The 24,029-nt window shown below is 35.8% G+C and overlaps 2 protein-coding genes across 2 annotated transcripts; both read right to left on the reverse strand.

The window, feature by feature from the left end:
* Positions 1–3,481: 3,481 nt before the first annotated feature.
* Positions 3,482–5,152, reverse strand: LOC136035801 (putative ankyrin repeat protein RF_0381). Its single transcript, XM_065717772.1, has one exon. The coding sequence runs from the start codon at positions 5,150–5,152 to the stop codon at positions 3,482–3,484; it is 1,671 nt and encodes a 556-aa protein (XP_065573844.1).
* A 10,937-nt stretch (positions 5,153–16,089) lies between these two features.
* LOC136035802 (putative ankyrin repeat protein RF_0381) lies at positions 16,090–17,844 on the reverse strand. Its single transcript, XM_065717773.1, has one exon. It carries the CDS (start codon positions 17,842–17,844, stop codon positions 16,090–16,092), a length of 1,755 nt encoding a protein of 584 aa, XP_065573845.1.
* Positions 17,845–24,029: the final 6,185 nt, after the last annotated feature.

Raw genomic sequence — 24,029 nt, forward strand, 5'->3', positions numbered from 1 at the left:
GTTCCCGAAGTGCATCTGATAGAAATTTTGAGACGTTGTTTTGTTGTCGTAGAAGCTTCAAGAAATTCTCATTCGATTGTAAATTGAAAGGGCTAGTGCCCATTTTAATAATCCAAAAGTGATTAGAGGGCAACTAACCCCCTCCCAAACCTATCATTTCCCAAACATATCCAATTGAAATTTTTAGATAGCCATTTTTTTCAACATAATTGAAAGCTCTGGAAGAAACTCTTGCTTCAGGGCATGGGTTTTAAGTTATGCCCGGGGCATATAAGGTATATATAGAAAGGGCGATCGCACAACCTTCAGAGGGGGCTCATTGGATTGGTAATCAGACCTTCTAGTACCCTGTTTAAGACTCAGAAAGATCGGAGGATGGATACTTCCCGCACCCTGTATTTTCCCAAAATGTATCTGATAAAATTTTAAAGACGACTGTTATTTGTCGTAGAAACTTCGAAAAGAGCTCATTTGATTAGAAATTGATAGAACTAAGTGCCCGTTTCAATAGTAAAACGTAATTCGAGTTATTCGAGTCTCGTGTAAATACCACAATATACTATCAGAATCCCCTTGACCGAGAAAGCTATTTAGGAAATTTACCGCTTCTTTGCTTGAATAACAAAGAAAATCTGTTGGCTTGAAAAACACGAAACATTGCTTGACTTGGGATATTCTGCATTGAGGGCATCATTTTTCTGTTTTTCAACTCAGATAGCTGGGCACTGGAAAATCATAGAAAGCTGTTTAAAAGGTCATCTTAAAGGAAATTGCTACATCTAGTGTCTTTTGTAATTGAAAAATAAAAGTTTTTAAAGTATTATATTAAAGAACGAACTCTAGTAACAATTGTCCTGTTGTGGAGCAGTGGGTTTGACCTTAGCTTGGTAATACTGGGCCCAGAGATCGAATCATGCTGCAGGAATGCATAGCAGGGCCGACGCAGGGACCTTAGTAGTCAAGAAGTGTCGTTAATCCGATACAATACAATACTCTAGTTACAATAACTGGAGTTACATACTACAGGTTGCAGCTGTAGCTAGTAACCTACTAGCCATCGATCATTTCCAATATCCAATTCTAAGAAAGGCAATTGCCCATTATTCGAAAATTATTTACCATTTACGGTTAATTACCGTTTCGAATACAACACGTAAAATCACTGCACAAGTCGGGTAAAACCGCTGCATTTACCACACACCCACACGCAGATGACACACAGGCAAAAACACACAGGCAAAAACACACACTAACACGTATACACACGTACGTACACACACCCACAAACACACACACCCAAATATACACACACGCACGATCATGCACACACATCTCCAAAGGCACACACAAAATCGTGCACACACACACACGCGCGCACTCAAACGGTCACACTCACAAATAGGCACAAACACATACACGCACACACACACATGCAAACACACACGTATACACATACAAGCACCTGGCTTAACCTAATTTAACGTAACATAGCTTAATGTAACTTAACTAAACTTAATTTAAGTTGAATTTCTACAGTTACAACTAAGCCAATAGCTACAGGTACAAATCTGTAGGTGCATCTCTAATATGACGATAGATACAAAACTGAAAAGAGAACACATGCAGCAGATATCACAGCCCCAAAAGCTGGGCTTAATCACTACGGCAATATTACACATAAGACAAGTAAGACGACAAATAGTGAAATATAGGGCAAAAATAATAAAAATAGGACAACAAATACAGGTGAGCTTGTAGGGGGTTTAATCAATACAACAATATTACAAATAAAAGTAAGACCACAAACAGTGAAACACAGAACAACAAATAGTACAACAAAGACAACATCTACATGTTAGCTTGTAGGGGGTTTAATCAATACAACAACATTACAAATACAAGTAAGACAACAAACAGTGAAACATAGAACAACAAATAGTACAACAAAGACAACATCTACAGGTTAGCTTGTAGGGGGTTTAATCAATACAAAAACATTACAAATAGCACAACTAACACAAAAAATAATACAACATAAGACAAAAAATAATACAACCAAGACAACATCTACAAATGAGCTTATAGGAGGCTTAATCAACACAGAGCTATTACAAACAAGACAACGACAATAATACGACAACTTAAGACAAATAAGACAACTACGATAACAAATAATACAGCATACATTTTGTACATTTACATACATTTTGTACATTTACACATAGAAATGAAAACTGGTTCACTTACTACAAATAAGACAATACATAAACATTACACATAACATAATGAACAACTCAATGCAGTAAGATTATAAATAGGACAACTACAATACAACTAAGACAACAAATTCAACAACTAAAGCAGCTTAACAAGCAGCTGTGGATAAAATAGCCTACAGCTGGTATTACTAAGTCAATAGCTGCACGTACAACTAAGCTAACAGCCGCAGGAACAACTAATCAAACATCTACAAACACAACCTAATCTTAAACCTAAGCAAAAGCCTTAAACGTAACCTTACCTAGCCTCACCAACAGTGGCACGTAGAGCTAAGCCAACTGCTGCTGGTACAATCTAACATAACCAACTGCTCTAGGTACAACTAAGCCAACAGTTACAGGTAAAACCTAACCTTACTAAAAACCTAACCATAGGCTGCGGATACAACTAAGTAAAAATCTGCAGGTACAGCCTTAGCTAATCTAACCTAACCAACAGCTGCACCACAACGTAACCTTATCCAACCTAACCAACAGCTGTGGCCGCTGTGGGTACAACTGAGCCAAAAGGTAAATCTGATTCGTCTTGTAATAGGGTATCATTAATTCATTCTTTTGTCATTCATCAAAACCCAAAGCTCTTCCTCAAATGCCAAGTAGCTTTTTAAACACTATGGTACGTTAAACTGACCAACAGAGTCACATAATTTGGTCTGGTATATATAATTTACTATAGCATACCGGCATACGATTTCAGCGTATTAGAGTGTTTAAGCCAAAGTTGAACAGTATTGAAAACAAAATCATAGAAATTGCTTTTTTTTAGAAGATATTTTAGCGGTAACGAGGTCCCTCTTGAACAAATCTGTTATTAATGTAAACACGCGTACAATGTAGGAAGTTACATCCATGTCTAGATTATCTTCTCTGGCAACAAAGTGTAAAGTTTTCTTTCCACGATCCTCCCGATTGTTAACCTTCAAATTGAGGTTTGCTCTCTTTTTCAAAAGGAAATTAGTCACGGATATATCCTCTTCTTTTGCGGCCCAATGTAACCGAATGAAACTTCCTTCGTCTAGGGCGTCTAAATGTGCACCCTTTGAAAACAGTAACTGAAAAATGTCTAGCATAACTGCCGCAGCAGCAATGCGTAAAGGTGAAGGAGTGTAACTACTATTGTCTAAGCTGTGCACCTTTTGAAACAAGTAACTGACACATGTCTAGTTTATGTTTTGCAGCAGCATAATGTAAAGAGGTTAGTTTTAGTCCATTTTGTCAGCCTTCAAATTAAGATTTGCTCCCTTTTCTAAAAGATAATTAGCCACAGATATTTGCCCTCTTTTCGCAGCCCAATGTAAAGGAGTAAGCCTTTTATTATCAATAGCGTCAATATGTGCACCCTTTGAGACAAGGAACTGGCAAATGTCTAGTGTACCTTTTGCAGCAGCCAAGTGTAAAGGTGTTATTCCACTACCTTCCCGATTCTCAGCCTTGAAATTGAGGTCTGCTCCCTTTTCTGAAAAATAATAAGCCACAGATATATGCCCATTTTTTGCGGTCCAATGTAAAGGAGTGAAATTATTATTGTCTAATATGTCTATATGTACACCCTTTGAAACAAGTAACTGACAAATATCTAGTTTACCTTCTGCAGCAGCAAAGTGTAAAGGTGTTTTTCCGCCATTACTCCAACCGCTAGCCCTCAAATGTGGGTTGGCTCCCTTTGTTAAAAGATATTCAGCCACAGCCATGTGACCTTTTTTTGCAGCCAAATGTAAAGGAGCTAAAGGGGAGTAAGTGCTATTGATATGTGCACCCTTTGAAACAAGTAACTGACAAATATCTAGCTTACCTTCTTCAGCAGCAAAGTGTAAAGGAGTGTAACAATTATAGTCTAATAAGTTTATATTTGCACCCTTTGAAACAAGTAACTGGCAAATATCTGGTTTACCTTCTTCAGAAGCGAAGTGTAAAGGTGTTTTTCCATGATCTTCCCAATGTTCAGCCCTGAGGTTGGGGTTTGATCCTTTTTCTAAAAGATAACAAACCAAAGATGTATGCCCATTTTTTACGGCCATATGTAAAGGAGTGTAACCTTTATAGTCTAATAAATTTGTTTTTACAAACTTTGAAACAAGTAATTGACAAATACCTATTTTAGCTTCTGCAGCAACGCAGTATAAAGATGTTTTTCTGTGATTATCCCTATTGTCAGTCTTAAAATTGGCATTTGATCCCTTTTCTAAGAGATTACTTTCTACAGCAGCGTGATCTAAAGGTATTAGTCTACAAGACTCCCAAGACTCAAAATTGAGCTTTACTTCTTTTTTCAAATAATCATACTTCATAGTTTTTCTTCTTATTTCAATTTTCTCTTCTTTATTTGCTTCGAACTCTTTTTCGATATATACTGTATCGGGATCTTTAGTTTTTTTCTTTTGCTCGAAGAAAATTTTAAACTTTGTCCAGTATATTTCATCTTTTGTCTTGTCTGCATTTAGTGTATCTTCGGTTCCAACGGGTGAGATCTCACTTTTATCAAGTAATTGACAACTCTTCAGTTTATCTTTTGCAACAGCAAAGCGTTCTTTATTTTTTAAATTATTGGGCTCCGTAGTACTTCCCCTATTTTCAATTTTCATCTCTTTAGGTGCGTCAGGCTCTTTTTCTCCTTCCGCCGTTTTGGGATTGTTATCTTTCTTCATTTGTTTGTAGAAGCCATTAAGCTTTCTCCAGCAGCTTTTATTTTCTACCTGGTCTGCATTTAATGTATCCTTGTTTCCAATTGGTGAGCTTTGACTTTTTTTGGAAGTTCCATTATCTTTCACGTCAGAGTTCCTTTGAAAGCAGCCAATTATTATGGTTTTAAAGGCTGCCCATTTTTCTTTGCATTGGTTTTTTAGAGGAATTTTTGGTTCCTCACGTTTTGACATGTTATTACTTAAGACCATATTCGTTCAATGTTTAAATCTCTACCCATAAAATCTGGTATCGAGTTGTTTAAATAAAAAAAAAAATAAATAAAAAAACTAATCTAAAAATTTTCCGATATATTTCTAACGTGAAAAAAATAATTATTATCATTCCTCAGACGCAATAAATATTCTTGCAGTTTACATAATAACTTTAGTGATTCTGGATGAAAACGAATTAAGCCACAAAATGTTAAATTTCTACCCATGCAATCACACGTCATGATGATGAAATCGAACAAGAAACAGAACTACTTTTAATATGCTCAGGTATTTTTCTAGTGACGTCACAATCTTAGGTTGCATTAACTAGAAAAAAAACAATTTTTTTTCAACTGCAGGTGAGGAGCAACGTTAAAACTTAAAACGAACAGAAATTATTCCATATATGAAAGGGTTCTCCCCTCCTTAACGCCTCGCTCATTACGCTAAAGTTTGACTCTTTGTCACATATCTACTTTTTCAAACAATAAAAAACTTTAGCGTAAAGAGCGAGGAGCTGAGGAGGGTTAACCCCTTTCATATATGGAACAATTTCTGTTTGCTTTAAGTTTTAACGTCACTCCTTACTTACAGTTAAAAAAACTTGTTTTTATTTTATTTCTGGACGTTTTTGAATCAATGCATGTTTTGATTTTGGTTCACCGCACTTGAATATTTAAAAACAAAATTTGAGCTTTAATTTTTTTTTTTTTGCTTAATAGCTTTCTCATAGTTATGAACTGAAGATTTTAATAAAACAAAGGGGTTGGGGAACAGGTTTATTTTCCCTCAAATTGCTGGCTACTTAAAAATGAAACTAGAATTTTTAGTTTTTTTACGAACGTTCTTACGAATTGACTTACGTAATGAACTTCTATATTTGTGTACTTCTATTACGTATCTGAGGGGGTTTGCCCCCTCATCAATACCTCGCTCATTACACTTGAGCATCAATTTTGTCCCAATTCTTTAAGAATGACCCCTGAATCACAGATGCCATAGAATAAATAGTTGTAATTAATAAAAATACTTAATCGAAAAGAGCAAGGTATTGTGGAGGAGAAGAGCTCTTTATATATTTTCAGTTCGTTTCAAGTTTTAATTCTACTCGTTACTTCCAGTTGAAATTTTTTTCTCATTGTTTTTTTTTAATAATGCTAGAAAATCCTGCGCCCCTTTCATGGAAATTCTCTTCCCCCATGATATATTCCTCCATGGAAAAATCTTCCCAGGTAACTTCCTCCCCCACCCAAACGCAAAAACGTCCCCCTGAAAACGTCTGTACACTTCATAATAACCATCACTGTATGTAAAAAATGGCCAAAGTTTGCAACTTACAGCCCCTCCCCAAGGAACTGTGAAGTATGAAGTCGCTCCCAAAGACATAGTTATTAAGTTTTCGACAAATCTGAACAGAATGGCTATCTCAAATTTTTATCCAGTGACTTAGGTGAAAAAATGTGCACGGGAGGGGGCTTAGGTGCCCTCTAATTTTTCGGTAACCTAAAAAGGGCACTAAAACTTCTAGTTTCCGCTAGAACGAGCCCTCTGACGACATTCTAGGACTACTGGGTCGATACAATCACCCTTGGGGATTTTTTGTCTTCTGACAAAAAATGCAAAATTCCACATTTTTGTAGACAAAAATTTTCTGATACACTGAATCTGACGGTGATACACTGAATCTGAATCTGATATATTTCTAACGTGAAAAAAATAATTATTATCATTCCTCAGACGCAATAAATATTCTTGCAGTTTACATAATAACTTTAGTGATTCTGGATGAAAACGAATTAAGCCACAAAATGTTAAATTTCTACCCATGCAATCACACGTCATGATGATGAAATCGAACAAGAAACAGAACTACTTTTAATATGTTCAGGTATTTTTCTAGTGACGTCACAATCTTAGGTTGCATTAACTAGAAAAAAACAATTTTTTTTCAACTGCAGGTGAGGAGCAACGTTAAAACTTAAAACGAACAGAAATTATTCCATATATGAAAGGGTTCTCCCCTCCTTAACGCCTCGCTCATTACGCTAAAGTTTGACTCTTTGTCACATATCTACTTTTTCAAACAATAAAAAACTTTAGCGTAAAGAGCGAGGAGCTGAGGAGGGGTAACCCCTTTCATATATGGAACAATTTCTGTTTGCTTTAAGTTTTAACGTCACTCCTTACTAACAGTTAAAAAAACTTGTTTTTTTTTTATTTCTGGACGTTTTTGAATCAATGCATGTTTTGATTTTGGTTCACCGCACTTGAATACTTAAAAACAAAATTTGAGCTTTAATTTTTTTTTGCTTAATAGCTTTCTCATAGTTATGAACTGAAGATTTTAATAAAACAAAGGGGTTGGGGAACAGGTTTATTTTCCCTCAAATTGCTGGCTACTTAAAAATGAAACTAGAATTTTTAGTTTTTTTACGAACGTTCTTACGAATTGACTTACGTAATGAACTTCTATATTTGTGTACTTCTATTACGTATCTGAGGGGGTTTCCCCCCTCATCAATACCTCGCTCATTACACTTGAGCATCAATTTTGTCCCAATTCTTTAAGAATGACCCCTGAATCACAGGTGCCATAGAATAAATAGTTGTAATTAATAAAAATACTTAATCGAAAAGAGCAAGGTATTGTGGAGGAGAAGAGCTCTTTATATATTTTCAGTTCGTTTCAAGTTTTAATTCTACTCGTTACTTCCAGTTGAAATTTTTTTCTCATTGTTTTTTTTAATAATGCTAGAAAATCCTGCGCCCCTTTCATGGAAATTCTCTTCCCCCATGATATATTCCTCCATGGAAAAATCTTCCCAGGTAACTCCCTCCCCCACCCAAACGCAAAAAAGTCCCCCTGAAAACGTCTGTACACTTCATAATAACCATCACTGTATGTAAAAAATGGTCAAAGTTTGCAACTTACAGCCCCTCCCCAAGGAACTGTGAAGTATGAAGTCGCTCCCAAAGACATAGTTATTAAGTTTTCGACAAATCTGAACAGAATGGCTATCTCAAATTTTTATCCAGTGACTTAGGTGAAAAAATGTGCATGGGAGGGGGCCTAGGTGCCCTCTAATTTTTCGGTAACCTAAAAAGGGCACTAAAACTTCTAGTTTCCGCTAGAACGAGCCCTCTGACGACATTCTAGGACTACTGGGTCGATACAATCACCCTTGGGGAAAAAAAAACACGGATCCATCATCTGTCTTCTGACAAAAAATGCAAAATTCCACATTTTTGTAGACAAAAATTTTCTGATACGCTGAATCTGACGGTGTGATTTTCTTTTAGGGGGTGTTTCCTCCTATTTTGTAAAATCAGGCAAATTTTCTCAGGCTCGTAACTTTTGATGGGTAATACAAAACTTTATGAAATTCATATATTTAAAATTGGCATTGAAATGCAATTCTTTTGATGTAACTATTGGTATCAAAATTCCGTTTTTTTTAGTTTCTTTTACTATTAAGCAGATTCGCTCGTTACTGCAGTTCGTTACCACAGACTGTTTGAACCATATATGGTGTAAAAGTAAATACAATATTCCGGTTGCGGCAATAGCTAACAATGCTTATATAAGCTAGTTCAGGCAAGAGTTTGTTCTTCATTATAACATTTATCGATTTAAAGAAAACTACTATTAATAACTGCTAAATGAGATTCTCTTGACAGACAACACTTATTATGAACTTTATCAATTCTTTATGTAAAATCTTAAAAAAAAACTAATTCCAAAATTCTGAGGTATTTTTCTAGTTTGCATTGCTACTCCTGCTACTACTACTGCTAATAGCTCACCGCAGCATCAAGCTGCATAATACCAACGCAGCTACGCAGAGTCCTCCTTCAGCCTAATCATCTCAAGGCCTCCCTCTTAACACCCTCCCAGGAAGTTACCATTAATATATAAAATTATTGCTCAGGTACTTCAAATACTTTAGCAGTTTCTATGTTTGTACAATAACCTTTGCGATTCTGAACTGAATTTAGAAAAAATTAACTTGCTTGCGTCTTAAAAAGACATTTTTTATACTTAAATTCGTCAAAACCATTTTGATGACACTTATTGACGAGAACAGCTTGGCGTAGTGGAAGTGAACTGGCATTTAACCAAGAGGTAAATGGATCTAACCTCATCGAACCTCCCAGGGCAAAAAAAGTACTCTTTTGTTAGGTTCTCTGAAGCTGCTCTTGATAATAAGCCTTTCAGATATAATGGACTATATTCATATCTTTACTATTAACATGTTGACATTTACAAATGTCTACATGTTAGTAGTGCTATAGAAAAATCTGGTTTTTGGTAAAAACAAGAGCTAAGAGCTCATATGACACTTGTGAGTAGGTCGAAAGAGCCAGAAGCCACGAGCTCATATGGCATGAGCTCTATCAAAATTCAAAGCATCAACAGACTGATTTAAAAGGAAAATCAGAGGCTTAATGCCGGTTGGAATTTCAAATAAGAGCTCTAAGACACTAGGTCTTTCTAAATATCAAAATTCATTAAGATCCGATCACCCACTCGTGAGTTAAAAATACGTCATTTTTCTAATTTTTCTTCTCCCTTCAGCCCCCAGGTTAGTCAGGATGGTTCAGGAATGTCTAGTTAACCAGAGCCATCCCTTATGTGTTTTTTTTAGCGCAGTAACAAATATTTTATCTCCGATGGTACAATGGTAATTATATCCCCTTGTCAAGTGGAAGACCAGGCTTAGACAGGGAGAACCTTTAATGTATACAATTTAAAGTAATATTTTTTAAATTTGAAATTTAAAAAAGCCACAGGGTTCAATTCCTTTGGGCTTGAATTTGCTTCTTACTATAAGTATATGTAACTTGTTTTTCATAAAGTCTCCGATGGTAAAATGGTGAGCTTACCTGTTACCCTTTCACCGTTACTGAGAAAGAGTCATCATATTTTAGTTTTGTTTTGTTTTAAGGTTTAGTTTTTTTTATATAATTTTATCATTTTATTCTGCACTGAGGACGGTCAAGTGGAGTGTATAATTTTCAATGTTTTTCACTGGCTGTTCATTGTCCTCGTTCTTCTTTTCATTGCAATTTTGTCATGATTACCCACTGTCGTCTCAGAAATTATTTTTTAGTTTTCGTTTCTAGTTTTTTTTTTTTTTTTTTTTTTTTTTTTTTTTTTTTTTTTTTTTTTTTTTTTTTTTTACGCTGAAGACGCCTTGATATATACAAGCGAAACATTCGTTGTATTTTGTTGTTGTTGTTCCTCTTCGCTTTCATTTACTATCCATAGACTCGTTAATTGTCTTTAAATTAATTTCTTTTTGTCATGGCTAGTCAGTTCGGCTTTAAATTTTTAATTATTTTTGCTCCCTCCCCTGTAAAACAAGAAAAGGTCAACTTACGCCCTTCTAACAAAACACCACGGTAATTACCTACATCTATCATATTATTTTGGTCTTTCTACAACCTTTCCGTGGTTCAACATAGGAAAGAAAAATCAGCACGTCTTGCTGAAGTCTTTCTTTATGACTGCTTGGAAGACAGTTGGAATCTAAATTTCGGACGAACTATTTCCCAGAAATTTTGTAACACGCCAAAACAAGATCTATTTCTTCTGACAGAATCTTCCGGAGCAACATTATTTTTTATCCTATCAAATTTTTTCACTACTTTTTATGTTTTAGAGGTCAATAGGCTGTAGTTGTTATTTCATGAATATAAAAACTCTCAGTAGTGCCGCGGTTATTCAAGCCCCGACTACCCCAACTTATGCGGGTTTAATCTGCTCGCATAATTGCATGTTCTGAATAATTACAAAGTCAGTTATTTCAACGCTTTGCTAATTCTAAAAAAACAATAGAAAATACAGTACAATATTGAAATGGAAATCTAATATATTGTATTGGTGAGGGTACAGTAAATAAAAATAAAACTCTTTTCCTTGTCTATGGCACTACACAGTGCAGGGTCGCCACCATTGGTGGTAATCTTACAAAGCTACGGATCGTTACTTTTCATTTATAACCCAAAATAGAAGCTAATGGGTAAACAATGGAAAAAATAGCTACAACAATTAATTTTTATTAACTTACTCATTTTCATTCATTCATTAACTTACGAAGAAGGGGATGGAGCTGCTACAATCTCACCTCTTACCCAGAGGTTTCCAAATGGCAACACAATCAGCAATGCGAAGTACGATGACCTCATATATCTTCTTCTCATATCTCAGAGGATATCCATTGGTTTTGTAGAAACCGTCCGCATGACAGGGCACTTTGCGAGTATTTTCAACACGAAGCTGTTTGTATTTTGCTGGATTTTATTTTGTTTTCATGTTGAATTGATGATTTGTAAGTGAAAAGATAAAGTTTGAAATGATTTAAGATCACTTTCTGAATTTGAAAAAATGAAGTTTAAAGATTGTCGTTTTGCATAAAGGGCGTAAGTCCCTTATCTTCAAAGTAACAAAATATTAAGTGATTTGGATATTTCTAGTAATTTCAGTCAAATAAGTTTCATTGTTTTTGCTAAGAAACAAAGAAATGAATATAATCACGACAAACGGGTCTATGACAAGTAAACGAAAGCGAAGGAAAACAACGAAAATCCATCAAATATTTCGCCCGTATATAACAAGGCGTCCTCAGAGTAAGAAAAAAGAAACTAGAAGCTATATCTAAGAAATATAACTAAAAATATATATAAAACTAAAATAGAGTAACATAAAATATATAACATAAAATTACTTACATTTACAATTTGCAACTACCTTCATCAAACCACAAAAGTTACTGGATTAAAAATTTTCAAATAACAAATGAACTAGAAATATATTATTGCAACTTTATTAAAAAAAAAATTGATACTGCTATTCTTTTGGTTTGTTACTTGCACTAATCCCTTGGACTTTTTGCAATACTTTAGTTTTGAATATGGGTTCATTTTTGAAATAGTATCATAAATAGGATCAATTGTTATATTTCCAGCATTTTTGAAGGTTTAACTGATAAACCTGCAAAAATGTTTTTTTTTTTTTATTTCTAATGCTTCAAGCGAGTGAAACCACTTGAAGTCAATTCTATACACTTGCCCCTTGCCAAACTGTTACGTGTTACATCCTTTCCAGGATTTAGAAAGCTACTCAATGGTATGATTTATCAAACAGTTCGTGGTAACGAACTGTAGTAAGGAGCGACCCGGCTCAGTGGTAACCCAAACTCTAAAAAAAAACGAAATTTTGATACCAATAATTGCATCAAAAATTACGCATGAAAAGTTATGAGCCTGAGAAAATTTGCCATGCTTTAGAGAATAGGGGGAAACACCCCCTAAAAGTCATAGAATCTTAACGAAAATCACAAGCTCAGATTCAGCGTATCAGAGAACCCTGCTGTACAAGTTCCAAGCTCCTATCTAGAAAAATGTAACGGAAAGTTCTTGTGCCCTTTTTAAGTGACCAAAAAATTGGAAGGCACCTAGGCCCCCTCCCACGCTCATTTTTCCCAAAGTCGTCAGATCAAGATTCTGAGATAACCATTTTATTCAGCATAGTCGAAAAACCATGTAACATTGTCTTTGGGGACGACTTTCTCCCCCACTGTCCCCGTGGGAGGGGCTGCAAGTTACAAATGGTTATTGGGAAGTATACAGACGTTATCAGAGGGATTTTTGTTGGGAGGAGGGGTTGAGAAGAGGGGTTACGTGGGGGAAACCTTCCATGGAGGGATTTGTCATGGGGGAAGAAGATTTCCATGAAGAGGGCGCAGCATTTTCTAAAATTATTTTAAAAACCAATGAAAAAATAAATATGAAAAAGTTTTTATTCAACTGGAAATAAGGAGTAGCATTAAAACTTAAAACGAACAAACAATATTACGCATATAAGGGGTTCACCTCCTCCTAATACCTCACTCTTTACGCTAAAGTATTTTTAGTAATTTCAAATATTTATTCTACGGCCTTTGTGATTCAGGGGACACAGCTTAAGCTTTAGTGTAAAGAGCGAGGTATTGTTGAGTGGGCAAACCCTACGATAAATAATTTACCATTTATGGAAAATTATTTAGCATAAGCTACATTAGTGTTAAAGAAAATACAGATACAAACATACATACACGCTAAAATATACAAACCTATATACACATACACAAATATGGACATACGCACACACAGCCAAACACATACACTCGCGTTTACACATACACACACCCATATACACACGAACAAGCACACATAGACACACCTACACAATCAGATACACACTAAAACACATATACACACAAAAACACATATACACACACAAAACTCAAATATGCAGACACAAGCACACTTAAACATCGACAAACAGTCAAACACCTACACACACATACACACGCAGAAACGCACACACGTGAACACACACACAAACACAATCAAACACAAAAACAGACGCACACACGCCGTGACGCACACATACGCACGCACACACGGACACAAACACACACACGTGCACATATATGCATACACACACACACGAACACATACACACACAACCACACTCACATACACAAAAGCACAAACACACACACAAACGCAAACACACACACACACACCGACGCACAAACATACACACGTACACAAACACTCGCACACACATCGGCACGCAGATGCACACACACACACACACACACATCAACACGCGAAAACACCAAATGAAACGCAGACACGCCATAACACACACGCACAAACACACACCCACACGTGTAAACACGTACGCACACACACCCACAAGACGCACACAAATACACACACCCAGATATGCACACACGCACGAACATGCACACACATCCCCACAGGAACACACAAAAATACACACAAAATCGTGCACACACATACACGCACACACACACACACGCAAACACCCAAAAACACATGCAAACATACATACGCGCATATACACACATGCAAACACACTCAAACACACACTTATTCACATACAAACCCCTGGCGTAACCTAATTTAACGTAACATAGCTTAATGTAACTTAACTAAACTTAATTTAAGTTGAATTTCTACAGTTACAACTAAGCCAATAACTACAGGTACGTCTAAGTCAACATCTGCGGGTGCAACTCTAATATGACAATAGATACAGAAACGACAAAGAGAACACATCCAGCAGATATCACAGCCCCAAAAGCTGGGCTTAATCACTACGGCAACATTACACATAAGACATGTAAGACGACAAATAGTGAAATATAGGGCGAAAATAATAAAAATAGGACAACAAATACAGGTGAGCTTGTAGGAGGTTTTATCAATACAACAATATTACAAATAAAAGTAAGACAACAAACAGTGAAACACAGAACAACAAATAGTACAAAAACGACAACATCTACAAATTAGCTTGTAGTGGGTTTAATCAATACAACAACATTACAAATACAAGTAAGACAACAAACAGTGAAACGTAGAACAACAAATAGTGCAACAAAGACAACATCTACATGTTAGCTTGTAGGGGGTTTAATCAATACAAAAACATTACAAATAGCACAACTAACACAAAAAATAATACAACATAAGACAAAAAATAATACAACTAAGACAACATATACAAATGAGCTTATAGGAGGCTTAATCAACACAGTGCTATTACAAATAAGACAACTAAGACAATAATACCACAACTTAAGACACAAAAAAGACAACTACGACAACAAATAATACAACATACATTTTGTACATTTACACATAGAAGTGAAAACTGGTTCACTTACTACAAAGGAAGACAATACAGAAACATTACAAATAACATAATGAACAACTCAATGCAGTAGCATTATAAATAGGACAACTACAATACAACTAAGACAACAAATTCAACAGCTAAAGCAGCTTAACAAGCAGCTGTGGATAAAACAAAGCCTACAGCTGGTATTACTAAGTCAATAGCTGCAGGTACAACTAAGCTAACAGCCGCAGGAACAACTAATCAAGCATCTGCAAACAAAACCTAATCTTAAACCTAAGCAAAAGCCTTGGGCACAACGTAACCTTACTTAGCCTCACCAACAGTGGCACGTACAGCTAAGCCAACTGCTGCTGGTACAATCTAACATAACCAACTGCTGTAGGTACAACTAAGCCAACAGTTACAAGTAAAACCTAACCTTACTAAAAAACTAACCATAGGCTGTGCATACAACTGAGTAAAAATCTGCAGGTACAGCTTTACCTAATCTAACCTAACAAACAGCTGCACCACAACGTAACCTTATCTAACCTAACCAACAGCTGTGGCCGCTGTGGGTACAACTGAGCCAAGAGATAAATCTGATTCGTCTTGTAATAGGGTGTCATTCATTCATTCTTTTGTCATTCATCAAAACCTAAAGCTCTTCCTCAAATGCCAAATAGCTTTTTATGGTATGTTAAACTGACTAACAGAGTCACATAATTTGGTCTGGTATATATAATTTACTATAGCATACCGGCATACGATTTCAGTGTATTAGAGTGTTTAAGTCAAAGTTGAACAGTATTGAAAATAAAATCATATAAATTGCTTTTTTTAGAAGATATTTAGCTGTAACAAGGTCCCTCTTGAACATATCTGTTATTAATGTAAACACGCGTACAATGTAGGAAGTTAAATCCATGTCTAGATTATCTTCTCTGGCAACAAAGTGTAAATTTTTTTTCCACGATCCTTCCGATTGTCAACCTTGAAATTGAGGCTTGCTCTGTTTTTTAAAAGGTAATTAGTCACAGATATATCCTCTTCTTTTCGGTCCAATGTAACCGAATAAAACTTCCTTTGTCTAGGGCGTCTAAATGTGCATGCACCCTTTGAAAACAGTAACTGAAAAATGTCTAGCATAACTGCCGCAGCAGCAATGTGTAAAGGTGAAGGAGCGTAACTACTATTGTCTAAGCTGTGCACCCTTTCAAACAAGTAACTGACACATGTCTAGTTTATGTTTTACAGCAGCATAATGTAAAGAGGTTAGTTTTAGTCCATTTTCGTCAGCCTTCAAATTAAGATTTGCTCCCTTTTTTAAAAGATAATTAGCCACAGATATTTGCCCTCTTTTCGCAGCCCAATGTAAAGGAGTAAGCCTTTTATTATCAATAGCGTCAATATGTGCACCCTTTGAGACAAGGAACTGGCAAATGTCTAGTGTACCTTTTGCAGCAGCCAAGTGTAAAGGTGTTATTCCACTACCTTCCCGATTCTCAGCCTTGAAATTGAGGTCTGCTCCCTTTTCTGAAAAATAATAAGCCACAGATATATGCCCATTTTTTGCGGTCCAATGTAAAGGAGTGAAATTATTATTGTCTAATATGTCTATATGTACACCCTTTGAAACAAGTAACTGACAAATATCTAGTTTACCTTCTGCAGCAGCAAAGTGTAAAGGTGTTTTTCCGCCATTACTCCAACCGCTAGCCCTCAAATGTGGGTTGGCTCCCTTTGTTAAAAGATATTCAGCCACAGCCATGTGACCTTTTTTTGCAGCCAAATGTAAAGGAGCTAAAGGGGAGTAAGTGCTATTGATATGTGCACCCTTTGAAACAAGTAACTGACAAATATCTAGCTTGCCTTCTTCAGCAGCAAAGTGTAAAGGAGTGTAACAATTATAGTCTAATAAGTTTATATTTGCACCCTTTGAAACAAGTAACTGGCAAATATCTGGTTTACCTTCTTCAGAAGCGAAGTGTAAAGGTGTTTTTCCATGATCTTCCCAATGTTCAGCCCTGAGGTTGGGGTTTGATCCTTTTTCTAAAAGATAACAAACCAAAGATGTATGCCCATTTTTTACGGCCATATGTAAAGGAGTGTAACCTTTATAGTCTAATAAATTTGTTTTTACAAACTTTGAAACAAGTAATTGACAAATACCTAGTTTAGCTTCTGCAGCAACGCAGTGTAAAGATGTTTTTCTGTGATCATCCCTATTGTTAGTCTTCAAATTGGCATTTGATCCCTTTTCTAAGAGATTACTTTCTACAGCAGCGTGATCTAAAGGTATTAGTCTACAAGACTCCCAAGACTCAAAATTGAGCTTTACTTCTTTTTTCAAATAATCATACTTCATAGTTTTTCTTCTTATTTCAATTTTCTCTTCTTTATTTGCTTCGAACTCTTTTTCGATATATACTGTATCGGGATCTTTAGTTTTTTTCTTTTGCTCGAAGAAAATTTTAAACTTTGTCCAGTATATTTCATCTTTTGTCTTGTCTGCATTTAGTGTATCTTCGGTTCCAACGGGTGAGATCTCACTTTTATCAAGTAATTGACAACTCTTCAGTTTATCTTTTGCAACAGCAAAGTGTTCTTTATTTTTTAAATTATTGGGCTCCGTAGTACTTCCCCTATTTTCAATTTTCATCTCTTTAGGTGCGTCAGGCTCTTTTTCTCCTTCCGCCGTTTTGGGATTGTTATCTTTCTTCATTTGTTTGTAGAAGCCATTAAGCTTTCTCCAGCAGCTTTTATTTTCTACCTGGTCTGCATTTAATGTATCCTTGTTTCCAATTGGTGAGCTTTGACTTTTTTTGGAAGTTCCATTATCTTTCACGTCAGAGTTCCTTTGAAAGCAGCCAATTATTATGGTTTTAAAGGCTGCCCATTTTTCTTTGCATTGGTTTTTTAGAGGAATTTTTGGTTCCTCACGTTTTGACATGTTATTACTTAAGACCATATTCGTTCAATGTTTAAATCTCTACCCATAAAATCTGGTATCGAGTTGTTTAAATAAAAAAAAAATAAATAAAAAAACTAATCTAAAAATTTTCCGATATATTTCTAACGTGAAAAAAATAATTATTATCATTCCTCAGACGCAATAAATATTCTTGCAGTTTACATAATAACTTTAGTGATTCTGGATGAAAACGAATTAAGCCACAAAATGTTAAATTTCTACCCATGCAATCACACGTCATGATGATGAAATCGAACAAGAAACAGAACTACTTTTAATATGTTCAGGTATTTTTCTAGTGACGTCACAATCTTAGGTTGCATTAACTAGAAAAAAACAATTTTTTTTCAACTGCAGGTGAGGAGCAACGTTAAAACTTAAAACGAACAGAAATTATTCCATATATGAAAGGGTTCTCCCCTCCTTAACGCCTCGCTCATTACGCTAAAGTTTGACTCTTTGTCACATATCTACTTTTTCAAACAATAAAAAACTTTAGCGTAAAGAGCGAGGAGCTGAGGAGGGGTAACCCCTTTCATATATGGAACAATTTCTGTTTGCTTTAAGTTTTAACGTCACTCCTTACTTACAGTTAAAAAAACTTGTTTTTTTTTATTTCTGGACGTTTTTGAATCAATGCATGTTTTGATTTTGGTTCACCGCACTTGAATACTTAAAAACAAAATTTGAGCTTTAATTTTTTTTTTTTTGCTTAATAGCTTTCTCATAGTTATGAACTGAAGATTTTAATAAAACAAAGGGGTTGGGGAACAGGTTTATTTTCCCTCAAATTGCTGGCTACTTAAAAATGAAACTAGAATTTTTAGTTTTTTTACGAACGTTCTTACGAATTGACTTACGTAATGAACTTCTATATTTGTGTACTTCTATTACGTATCTGAGGGGGTTTGCCCCCTCATCAATACCTCGCTCATTACACTTGAGCATCAATTTTGTCCCAATTCTTTAAGAATGACCCCTGAATCACAGATGCCATAGAATAAATAGTTGTAATTAATAAAAATACTTAATCGAAAAGAGCAAGGTATTGTGGAGGAGAAGAGCTCTTTATATATTTTCAGTTCGTTTCAAGTTTTAATTCTACTCGTTACTTCCAGTTGAAATTTTTTTCTCATTGTTTTTTTTTAATAATGCTAGAAAATCCTGCGCCCCTTTCATGGAAATTCTCTTCCCCCATGATATATTCCTCCATGGAAAAATCTTCCCAGGTAACTCCCTCCCCCACCCAAACGCAAAAAAGTCCCCCTGAAAACGTCTGTACACTTCATAATAACCATCACTGTATGTAAAAAATGGTCAAAGTTTGCAACTTACAGCCCCTCCCCAAGGAACTGTGAAGTATGAAGTCGCTCCCAAAGACATAGTTATTAAGTTTTCGACAAATCTGAACAGAATGGCTATCTCAAATTTTTATCCAGTGACTTAGGCGAAAAAATGTGCATGGGAGGGGGCCTAGGTGCCCTCTAATTTTTCGGTAACCTAAAAAGGGCACTAAAACTTCTAGTTTCCGCTAGAACGAGCCCTCTGACGACATTCTAGGACTACTGGGTCGATACAATCACCCTTGGGGAAAAAAAACACGGATCCATCATCTGTCTTCTGACAAAAAATGCAAAATTCCACATTTTTGTAGACAAAAATTTTCTGATACGCTGAATCTGACGGTGTGATTTTCTTTTAGGGGGTGTTTCCTCCTATTTTGTAAAATCAGGCAAATTTTCTCAGGCTCGTAACTTTTGATGGGTAATACAAAACTTTATGAAATTCATATATTTAAAATTGGCATTAAAATGCAATTCATTTGATGTAACTATTGGTATCAAAATTCCGTTTTTTTTTTAGTTTCTTTTACTATTAAGCAGATTCGCTCGTTACTGCAGTTCGTTACCACAGACTGTTTGAACAAAAGTAAATACAATATTCCGGTTGCGGCAATAGCTAACAATGCTTATATAAGCTAGTTCAGGCAAGAGTTTGTTCTTCATTATAACATTTATCGATTTAAAGAAAACTACTATTAATAACTGCTAAATGAGATTCTCTTGACAGACAACACTTATTATGAACTTTATCAATTCTTTATGTAAAATCTTAAAAAAAAACTAATTCCAAAATTCTGAGGTATTTTTCTAGTTTGCATTGCTACTCCTGCTACTACTACTGCTAATATCTCACCGCAGCATCAAGCTGCATAATACCAACGCAGCTACGCAGAGTCCTCCTTCAGCCTAATCATCTCAAGGCCTCCCTCTTAACACCCTCCCAGGAAGTTACCATTAATATATAAAATTATTGCTCAGGTACTTCAAATACTTTAGCAGTTTCTATGTTTGTACAATAACCTTTGCGATTCTGAACTGAATTTAGAAAAAATTAACTTGCTTGCGTCTTAAAAAGACATTTTTTATACTTAAATTCGTCAAAACCATTTTGATGACACTTATTGACGAGAACAGCTTGGCGTAGTGGAAGTGAACTGGCATTTAACCAAGAGGTAAATGGATCTAACCTCATCGAACCTCCCAGGGCAAAAAAAGTACTCTTTTGTTAGGTTCTCTGAAGCTGCTCTTGATAATAAGCCTTTCAGATATAATGGACTATATTCATATCTTTACTATTAACATGTTGACATTTACAAATGTCTACATGTTAGTAGTGCTATAGAAAAATCTGGTTTTTGGTAAAAACAAGAGCTAAGAGCTCATATGACACTTGTGAGTAGGTCGAAAGAGCCAGAAGCCACGAGCTCATATGGCATGAGCTCTATCAAAATTCAAAGCATCAACAGACTGATTTAAAAGGAAAATCAGAGGCTTAATGCCGGTTGGAATTTCAAATAAGAGCTCTAAGACACTAGGTCTTTCTAAATATCAAAATTCATTAAGATCCGATCACCCACTCGTGAGTTAAAAATACGTCATTTTTCTAATTTTTCTTCTCCCTTCAGCCCCCAGGTTAGTCAGGATGGTTCAGGAATGTCTAGTTAACCAGAGCCATCCCTTATGTGTTTTTTTTAGCGCAGTAACAAATATTTTATCTCCGATGGTACAATGGTAATTATATCCCCTTGTCAAGTGGAAGACCAGGCTTAGACAGGGAGAACCTTTAATGTATACAATTTAAAGTAATATTTTTTAAATTTGAAATTTAAAAAAGCCACAGGGTTCAATTCCTTTGGGCTTGAATTTGCTTCTTACTATAAGTATATGTAACTTGTTTTTCATAAAGTCTCCGATGGTAAAATGGTGAGCTTACCTGTTACCCTTTCACCGTTACTGAGAAAGAGTCATCATATTTTAGTTTTGTTTTGTTTTAAGGTTTAGTTTTTTTTATATAATTTTATCATTTTATTCTGCACTGAGGACGGTCAAGTGGAGTGTATAATTTTCAATGTTTTTCACTGGCTGTTCATTGTCCTCGTTCTTCTTTTCATTGCAATTTTGTCATGATTACCCACTGTCGTCTCAGAAATTATTTTTTAGTTTTCGTTTCTAGTTTTTTTTTTTTTTTTTTTTTTTTTTTTTTTTTTTTTTTTTTTTTTTTTTTTTTACGCTGAAGACGCCTTGATATATACAAGCGAAACATTCGTTGTATTTTTTTTTGTTGTTCCTCTTCGCTTTCATTTACTATCCATAGACTCGTTAATCGTCTTTAAATTAATTTCTTTTTGTCATGGCTAGTCAGTTCGGCTTTAAATTTTCAATTATTTTTGCTCCCTCCCCTGTAAAACAAGAAAAGGTCAACTTACGCCCTTCTAACAAAACACCACGGTAATTACCTACATCTATCATATTATTTTGGTCTTTCTACAACCTTTCCGTGGTTCAACATAGGAAAGAAAAATCAGCACGTCTTGCTGAAGTCTTTCTTTATGACTGCTTGGAAGACAGCTGGAATCTAAATTTCGGACGAACTATTTCCCAGAAATTTTGTAACACGCCAAAACAAGATCTATTTCTTCTGACAGAATCTTCCGGAGCAACATTGTTTTTTATCCTATCAAATTTTTTCACTACTTTTTATGTTTTAGAGGTCAATAGGCTGTAGTTGTTATTTCATGAATATAAAAACTCTCAGTGTACAGTAGTGCCGCGGTTATTCAAGCCCCGACTAGCTTAAGCCGGTTTAATCTGCTCGCATAATTGCATGTTTTGATTAATTACAAAGCAAGTTATTTCAACGCTTTGCTAATTATAAAAAAAAACAATAGAAAATACAGTACAATATTTAAATGGAAATCTAATATATTGTGTTGGTGAGGGTACAGTAAACAAAAACAAAGCTCTTTTTCCTTGTCTATGGCACTACACAGTCCAGGGTCGCCACCATTGGTGGTAATCTTACAGAGCTACGGATCTTCATTTTTCATTTATAACCCAAAATAGACGCTTATGGGTAAATAAGGAAAAAATTGGCAACAACAATTAATTTTTATTAATTTATTCATTTTCATTCATTTAGTATTATTTATAAGTTCTATTCATTTATTCATTTTCAAGTTTTGATCAAGTTTTATACATTCTACTATATGCTTCCATCTCAATTGTTTTGATGTCCTTCTTGACTTATAGAGCGGCTCTACTGTATTTATTTGTAAAAATCTTTACTCGAGTTTAAAAATTTTAAACTCGATTTTTTTAACTATAATTTTTGGTACAGTAGGAATAATATAAGCGTATAAAGAGCGAAGAGGTGCTATAGAGAGGGAGAGTCTTGATGTCGCTGGTTATTTGGTTGGAACAAGGTCAGTGGCATGACTCTGTAAACTCAGCCAGAGCCAATCCAGCTTAAACAGGTACCCAGAGAACTACGGGGAGGGTTAATATGAAGGGTGTTCGAAAGCACTGGGTGGCTAACCCCCAGCCCCCGTTACACTTCCTGGCTGAATGGCCATGAAACGGAGATCAGCACTCTCGGTAGGAACTGTTTTATACCTTTTTATAGAGAGGGAAAGTTGGATCATTTGACTTAGCCTTTTGAGCATTTTTCCGATTTTAAATTATTCGTGTAAAATTAATTTCAATGTCGAAACAGCGTTCAATAAAACACAATAATTGCACCTACCCAATAAGCAATGAATTACAATCAAGGAGGCACACTCGTGCCTCTTTAAAGAGGCGAACCACGACAATGTTAAGCGATCTTCGGTTCCAGTGGTCGCAGAGGGATGGGGAGGGATGCATTTCGTAGCCCGAGCTCCAACTAAGAAACCTGCCAAATTTCATCCCCCTCCGACTTTTCCTTCATGGGGAAAATCTGGCCGAAAGTTTCGACCACCCAACCCCACCCCCCTTTAACGCTGTCCGATCGGGCTGAAATTCACAAGTTAAGGTCCCCTAGGGCCCAGGACCTTATCCGCGAAATTTCAGCTCGATCCGATAACTCCTTCCCTGTTTTCCAGAAACCACGCATAGCCACTTAATGTTCATATTCTTTTTTTTCTGCCACGCCTACAGGTCACAGCCGACATCGGATCTGGGTGTACGAAGACTCATTCGACGCGGAATTCTCCGAGTAATTTTCCTGGAAAGTTTCGTCGGAAAATCTTAACCCCCCGATTTTCTAGCTTAGAAAAACCCATTTCCCCATAAGAGCCCATGTTAATTTTTGAAATTCTTAAAAGTTATTTAAAAGTTATATTTATACACATGCAGGTATTTCGACTTCAAACATGCCCGGTTAGCTCAGTCGGTAGAGCGTGGGACTTTTAATCCTAAGGTCAAGGGTTCAAGTCCCTTATCGGGCGGTTTTTTGTCATAAAATATGAAAAAAACTTCGTTTTCTTAAAGAGTTAAAGAGGCTGCGTCCCAAAGTCGAACCTTAAAACGTACAGGAATTAGGAGAGGCAGTCCTAATTCCTGTACGAGGAGTACAGGAATTATTAAATTACATCCACCATGGATTGTAGAAAAACGTACAAAAATAATATGAAAAAAACTTCGTTTTCTTAAAGAGTTAAAGAGGCTGCGTCCCAAAGTCGAACCTTAAAACGTACAGGAATTAGGAGAGGCAGTTGGGGGGCTGCCGCCCCCCAAACCCCCCGCTTTTAAAGACTCTTTTGTACAGGTTTTTTGTTGTGGGGGGCTGCCGCCCACCTAACCCCCCGCTCTTGGCTTCGGAAAGGCCCTCTTTTAATTAACAAAAAATTGAAATGAATGAAT

Source organism: Artemia franciscana, chromosome 14 (genome assembly GCF_032884065.1).
Source record: "Artemia franciscana chromosome 14, ASM3288406v1, whole genome shotgun sequence".
Lineage (NCBI taxonomy): Eukaryota > Metazoa > Arthropoda > Branchiopoda > Anostraca > Artemiidae > Artemia > Artemia franciscana.

What these genes read in the sequence shown, in the direction of transcription:
- LOC136035801 (XM_065717772.1), bottom strand. Translation starts at nt 5,152, where the DNA reads ATGTCAAAACGTGAGGAACCAAAAATTCCTCTAAAAAACCAATGCAAA.
- LOC136035802 (XM_065717773.1), bottom strand. Translation starts at nt 17,844, where the DNA reads ATGGTCTTAAGTAATAACATGTCAAAACGTGAGGAACCAAAAATTCCT.